We start from the raw sequence: 7,262 nt of genomic DNA on the forward strand, positions 1-7,262 counted from the left end.
CAGTCCCCGTTCTCCCCACGCGTGTCACAGCCCCCCCGGCCCGGGAACAGCGGCCCGAAGCGCTCCAGCTCTGGGAGACCACGCGGTGCCCGTGTAAAGGGGGGGACGCGGGGACACCCCCCCTTGTCACTGATGCCTAAAGCAGCGAAATGGGGCCGAGGGTGGGAAAGAGAGGTGGAGGAAGAGGCGGGAAGGGAAACCAAAAAATGCTTTTTTTTTTTGTCTTATTTTCTTTTCTTTTCTTTTTTTTTTTCCTTCTTTTATTTTCTTTTTCTTTTGGCAAAATGCTCTCAGACGCGTGGGGAAGGAAGAAGCGGGCGCTGCCCTACTCCCGGCCCAGGAGGGATGGGGCCTTGCCTCATGGGGAGGGGATCCCAGAGTCGACCCTAAGTTGGGCACTTTTTTTTTTTTTTTTGGGGGGGGTGAACCCCTCCCGCGTGTCCCGCAAAGGGCGCGGGGACAGCTCAGGCGCAGGGGGAGCCTCTGGGGGCTGAGATTTCTTTCCCTGTGCTTACACACACTCACACATATATATAATTTTCTTTTTAAATTAAAGCCTCCACGTCTGTCCCCAAAGTCAGCCCCAGACATTCACAGACCCCTAAAAAGAAAACAGAAAAAAAAAGAGAAGAAAAAGAAAAAAAAAAAGAAATTAAAAGAAAAAAAAACTTAAAAAATAATAAGAAGAAAATGAAAAGGAGAAGGGTGGGGGAAAAAAAAAGGTAAAACTCATGGAACAAATAGGAGAACTATTTATTCGGTTCACAGTCGTGTGAAATGCAGCAATAAAAATCTTTGGACTTCAGCAAAAGTTGTTTTTAATTATTATTATTATTATTATTTTGAATTTCAAAAAACAGCGTCCAATGTCCGTTCAAACAGTGCTTAAGTCTATTAAAAAAAATGGAACTTAAGCATAAAAAAAAAATCACAATAAAGATAACGTCTAAAGATCTCCATACAACCAAAAAGAGGAAAAAGAAAAAGAAAAGAAAAATAGCAAAACCCCAAACCCGCCAAAGCAAAAGGAAAGCGAAACGATCAAACCAACGACAGTCCCAAAAAATAAAAATTAAAAAAAGCAGAAAGAAATATTTTATAATCAGATATCTCGTATTTTTACACCACCTTACCTGTAAATTATATATACATAGAATATTGCAGAATTATATCTAATACACAATATTTTCACTATGAATGCTGGTATAATCTTTATACACTGGCCCTTTTTTTTTTTTTCCTTTTCCTTTTTTTTTGTGATTCCTTTTTTTTTTTTTTTTAATTAAATTATTGCATTGTATAAACTTCGCTCCCCTCTCCCCCTCCCCCCCCATCCCCCCTCCCCGGCTACTCGCTGTCCGACTTGCCGTCTTTCGCCGTGGTGGAGTGGTTGTAGAGCCCCTGGGCCATGAGGTGCACCGCCAGCGAGTTCTTGCTGCCCGTCGCCTTCTTGATCTTGGCTCTCTTGTTCTGGAACCAGATCTTGATCTGGGACTCGTTGAGGCCGAGCTCCTGGGCCAGGCTCTGCCGGCGCTGCTCGGTCAGGTAGCGGTTCGTCTGGAACTCGGCCTTGAGTCTCTGCAGCTGCTCGGCCGTGAAGGCGGTGCGGGGCCGCTTGTCCTCCTTGTTGGGGTTCTTCTTCTTTGGTTTGCGGGAGCGGGGACCTACGGCCGGGAGAGACGAGAGCACCGACAGCGCGCGGCCCCGACCCCCCCGGCCCCCATCAGCCCCGCGGAGTCAGAGCATCCCGAGCTGGAAGGGGCCCACCGGGATCATCCTATTGATCCCCCTCTTTTCTCGGCAGCCTTTCTTTGGACCGTATTGCAGAATTAACGTCTGCCTTCTTCACTTTTTTATTTTATTTTTTCTTTTCAATATCGTCGCTACCGATAGATAGGTTTACATTAAAGGTGGAGCTCGGTCCCCTCGCGGCCCGGATCCCCACGGCCGGCATCGCTCCCCGACCCACGGAGGTTTCTCTCCGCCCGGGCCGAGCCATTGTGCGGATGAATGTTAATTAAATATTAACAAAGGAGAGCACCGGAGAACAATGGGGGTAAATTCCAGCTCGGCCCGGAATATTACCTCGGAGCGAGAGTTTTGTTTTCAGCCTCTCCCAACTCCTTCCCAACTCTCCCTCCGATCCTCCTTCGGCCGTTCCGCTCTCGGAGCGACCACCGCTTTGTCACGGCCCCGTTCCTGGAGCTCCGGCCGCTCTCGGTGCTCCCCACGCGTTTCCCCGGAGCTCTTCGCTCCTTTTGAGCGATGCTCTTGTCGCGGAGCGGCCGGGACCGCGCTCTGCCCGCGGTATCACACGGACGTGTCACCCCGGAGCGTTATGTTTTGGTTTTAAATATATATATATTTCTTTTTTTGGGGGGGAGGGGATAAATCCAGGAGGTTTTTCCCCAAGCACGGACCGTGCCCCAGAAGTTCCCCGGCTCTCGGAGATCTCCACCGGCCCCCGCAGAACAGCGCGTGGAGGAGGGGGGGGGGTAGGGGTGGGGGGAATTAAAAGAAAGGGAGGATGCGGCGGCCGCTCAGGGGCCTCTTTGAGAGGAATAAAATCCTCGGGGTTGCGGGGAGAGGGTAAAAAAAATAAATAAATCAAAGCAAGATCGCGGGGGACGAGGGAGGGAGTAGGATCCTCCACGTCCCCAAAGAGCAGCCCGGGGAGGAGAAGCGGGGGAGGTCCGAAGTGGATTTTTCCCCGCTGTCGGCCCAAATCCCGCAGCTGGGGGAGAGGGGGGAGAGGGATGCACCGCTGATGCCTCGCTCCCCGGCTCCGAGCTGCGGGAGGGGATGGAGGGAGCCCCTCTCCTCTCGGCCCCGCTCCTCCTTTTTCTCCTCGTGTTTTCATCTCCCACAAAAGCGGACGGGAGAAACGGGGCCGGGGCATTTTTCCTGTCTCCCTCCCGGACCGCGGAACCCAATTCGGGGCTGCTTGGAAGCATCTCTTACCTGAAGACGGTCGGTCCGAGTACCGCGTGCAGTACACCCAAGCGGGCCAAAGCATGGGCTGGTTCCCGGCGTTGGAGCCGGCCTGGGAGCTATCCGAGTCCGAGCTCACCGACAGCTCCGCGCCGCTCAACCCTCGCGCTTTCAGGGCCGCCTCCAGCGCCGCGGGGTCTCCCCCCTTCTTGGCAGCTCCGTGCAGGGCCAGAGCAGCGGGGCCGCCCTCCCCTCGGCCCGGCGATCCTCCCCCGCCGCCTCCGCCGCCTCCACCGGGCACCGGAGCTCCGGGAGCGGGCGCGGCGGCCGCGGGGCTCCTCCTGCTCTCCGCTCCGGGCCTTCGGGGTTCTCCGGCGGTTCCTCCCGCTTCCTTCCTCCGACCGAACTCGGGCCTCAGGATGTTGTCGATGAAGAAGTTGGTGATGCGGTGAGGGTGCGGGTGGGGGTGCGGGGGGTCTCCGGGGGGGAGAAGCAGCGCCCGACGACCTCCGCCGGGTTCCGCGTCCCCGCCGGACTCCTGCGGCTCGGCCGCCTCCTCCCGGGGGCTTCGGCCGCCCTCCTCCATCGTGCGCGGCCCCGCAGCGGCTCCTGCCCGCCCCGCCGGGCTCTGCCTGGGGGCGGCTGCCGCGGTCGCTCGGTCCTTATTTTAATTTTTTTTTTTAATATATAGATCGATATATATATATATATTTCTATATACACACGCACAGGTGTCTATTGGTTTGCGCTTCTTCTGGCCGCGCCCGGCATTCAAAATCCAGAGTTTGTCGTCGTTTCTCCACCCGCACCCCCCCCACCCCCCCACCCCCCCCAAAAAAAAAAAAAAAATTAAAACAAAAATCGTAATTAATTACGATTGTTTTGAAATAACGCCACGGAGGCGCAGTAGGCAGCAGCCGAGGCTCCACGAGTTCCAACTTTGCAAAAATACGCGCTCCGCTCCTCCCTCCGCCGCTCGCCGCGTCCCGCGGCCGCCTCCGCCGCGCTTCATCCGTCGCAGAAAAAAAAAACCAAAATAAAATTAATAACGATAATGATAAAAATAATAATAATCGGAGCTTAAAAATATTTAAAAAAAATGCAGCCGTCGGGATGGGGACGGGAGGAGGGATCCCCGCAGCCGGCGCTCCCCGCGGGGCTCCGGCCGCGCCTCGCCCCGCGCCCGCACATGCGGGGGCCGCCGCGGGTCCGAGGCGGAGGAAAAGAAGGAAGGGGGGGGGGAAGAGGGGAGGGGGGTCCGGGGATTTGGGGGAAGGGAGGGGGGGGGGTCCGGGGTGGGGGGGGGCGCCTCCCGCCCGCCCGCGCTGCCCCGGGGGCCGGCGGCTGCTGCCCGCAGCCGCGCTGCCGCCACCGCCGCGCCCGGCCACTCGCGGCCCGGCTTGTTGTCCTCCGGTTTTAACGGGGCCCCGCCGGTGACGTCGCCGACCCGGGTTCCTCGACACGTGCCTCGGGCCAATGGCAGAGCCACCGCCATCACACGTGGTGCGGAGCGGCCCGGTAAGTGACAGCCGCGCGGGCCCCTCCCCGCCGGCCCCCGAGGGGTGGGGGGGTGCACCGGGAGTGGGTGGGTTCCGACGCCCCCCCGTCCCCACCCCCCCACTCCCCACGCACCGCTTTTGTCCGCCCCCCCCTCCCCGCGCCGCGCGGCATCGTTAGTTTTAATTTCCGCGCTGTTTACCGGGTACGGGGGGTGGGGGGTGGGGGGGTGGGGGGTGGGGGGGGGGGTCGAAGGGGGGACATCCCATAATTCCTTGCAGAAATGCATAAATCATATTAAGCGTTGCTACAAAGCGAGGGCGGGTGGGGGGTGGCGGTCTGCCCGAGCTGCCAGTCTGGGCTATTTACCGGGGGGGGTCCCGTGCCAACACCCCCCCACCCCCCCCGACATAAGCTCTATGCCGCTTTCCCCTTTTGTCTTTAGGAAGAATTCCCTCGGAACAAAATTAGGGAGAAGTGCAGCTGTGCACGACCCGGGCTGGAGGGGCTGAGGCTGCGAAGAGGCGACCGGGGCTGTGCTCTTCTTCCCCGCGGGCGCTCTGAATCCCTCCGCCCCCGACGGCGCGCACCGCCCGGAGCTGCCCGAGCCGGACCGGGCCGGGCCGGGCTGCCGCACAGAGCAGCGCGGAGCTCTCCCCCCTAAGTGCCATTTGTGTTTGGCTTCCTCGCACCGCCCGTCTCTCTTTTCTTCTTTCTTTCCCCCCTTCTTCCCCCTTTTGTCTCTCTTCTATTTCTCTTTATTCCCCCCACCCCCCCCCCCCCCCTTTCCCTCCGTTTTCCTCCCTTTTCCCCTCTGCATCCCATATCTCATAGTTCCCAGTCCGGTAGCCCTCGCCGATCCGAAGTTGTTTTGCTCCTACAAGCACCTAGAGGTTAATTTCTTGAAGTGCCCCATGAAAAGCGATTAGCCTGGCTCCCGAGAAGTATTTTCTAATTACGTGCAAGCCCTCGCTCTGCTGCTACCCCATAATTAACGTCTTCAAGGTGCTGCACTTCAAATATTTCGCTCCCGGGGCCGCTGTCGGGAGCCGCGATTCCGGCCCCCCGCTCTCCCCACACCCCAAAACCCCATCGCAGAGACACGCAACAAATCGCTGCGTCTCTCTCCCCCGGCAGTCACCCCGCGCGGGGCAGCACCACAGGTATGCGGGGGGAGGCGGAGGGCGAAGGGCTGATCTGACACCGAACCGAGGAGACCGGGAAGAGCTCTATTCATTGTTATTATTATTATTTAATGATTTATTTTTTATTTTTTTTCCCCCGAGGTATTTTTATCTCCCTCTCTCCCTAAGGGTTCCAGCACCGCTTTTTCTCGCTGGGCTGCGGGAGCTTCCCGGCGCGCAGGGCTTTATCCTGGGGAAAAAATCACTGCGGGGCACTGACAGAGGAGCTTTAAGAACAGGGGTTGGGGCCGGCCCGCTCCCGGTCCCCCCGCTCTCCCCGCAGTTCAGCCCCGTGTATTCCAGCGGGGCTCATGGAAGGGTCACCGTTTTGAAGAAATCCTTTTGTCCCTTCCTGCTCCCCGTTTCCTTCCTCTGACAGCCGGTGTCGGGGGCTGAGGGCTAAGGACGGGGCACAGAGCGCTGTTTCCGTCCCCTCGGCCGCCTCGAGGTCCCCGTGGAAATTCGGAATGGGCAAAGCGACCGCAGTCCCCGCCGAGCCCCGGCAGCTTTCCTGGAGCGGCTCCTGGGGCAGAGCCCGGCCTCGCTCTTCCCCTTCCCCTCCTCAGCCGAGTTTTCATCGTATTATCGACAACCGAAAATAGATGTTTACTATTCCTATTATTTTCAATCAACCTGTTTGTCAGGTTACTCCCGTGTCTGGAGCGATGCGACGCATCCAGGACGGTTCGTGCTTCTGCGCAGGGCCGGGCCGGGTGTCGGTGGCATCTCCCCAGCTGTGTTACGGAGATTTTCCCATGGCCGAGGGTAAGGGCTCGGCTGCCGCTGACTCGCGGGACACCGCTGCCTTTATCCCCCGCCGATCCCCGGGGAAGTGAACGAATGAGGCTCGGTGGCAGCGTCCCGGCTCGGGATGGGGCCGAAGGGCACAGCCGGGATTCCACCACGGGCGGGGACGGACCCCCTCGGGGCGGAGGAGCGGGAGGGGGGGAACCGGCCCCTTCCACGCCCTGCCCCCTGCCGGCCCCTGGCCTGGCCCCGGCCCTGCCCTGTCCCTGCCCTGTCCCCGTCCTCGTCCTGTCCCTGCCTCTGTTCCTGTCCGTGTACTCGTTCCGCTCCCTATCCCTGCCCGTACCTTGCCCCTGTCCCCGTCCCTGACCCCGTCCCTATCCTTGCCCCTGCCAGGCAGCGCACATGGCACCTCCCTCCACCTCCCCGCACCTCTCTGCATCTCCTGGTCCTTTTCTGAGGGCGACCGCGAAGGCCGACATCGAAAATAAGGACATAATGATAATAAAAAGACTTTTTTTTTTTTTTTTTTTACAAAACGTAGTGGAGATCCACGGGGTAAAAGTGAGCTTAAAGCCCGATTGTGTGGCGTTGGAACGTGGAGGAGGAAAAGACGGGAAAAAAAAAAACTGAATAAGAAATGAAAGAAAATGAAATAGAAAACGGTTAATGGAAAGAAAGGAAAAAAGAAAATAGAAGGGAAGAGGAAGAATAAAGAAAAAGAAAACGAAGGAAAGGAAAGAGAATGGTCAGGAATGAAAAGAACGAAAAGGAAAAATTGAAATGAAAATGAAATGGAAAAAGTAAAAGGCAACAGGGAAAAGGAAAAGGAAAAAAAAAAGAAAATAAAGGAATGGAAAAGAATGGAGAAAATGGAAGAAAAGGGGAGAATAGGAAAAGAAA

At 57.3% G+C, this 7,262-nt stretch overlaps 1 protein-coding gene across 1 annotated transcript; it reads right to left on the reverse strand.

The window, feature by feature from the left end:
• Window positions 1-1,347: 1,347 nt before the first annotated feature.
• Window positions 1,348-3,722, reverse strand: EN2 (engrailed homeobox 2). Its single transcript, XM_065731585.1, has 2 exons — window positions 2,962-3,722; window positions 1,348-1,664 (listed from the first exon to the last, which is right to left on the reverse strand). The coding sequence occupies exons 1-2, from the start codon at window positions 3,515-3,517 to the stop codon at window positions 1,348-1,350; spliced, it is 873 nt and encodes a 290-aa protein (XP_065587657.1). The 5' UTR covers window positions 3,518-3,722.
• Window positions 3,723-7,262: the final 3,540 nt, after the last annotated feature.

This window comes from Cyrtonyx montezumae, unplaced genomic scaffold, assembly GCF_038088225.1.
Source record: "Cyrtonyx montezumae isolate F1298 unplaced genomic scaffold, pur_monq_1.0 scaffold_14, whole genome shotgun sequence".
In the NCBI taxonomy this organism is placed as follows: Eukaryota; Metazoa; Chordata; class Aves; order Galliformes; family Odontophoridae; genus Cyrtonyx; species Cyrtonyx montezumae.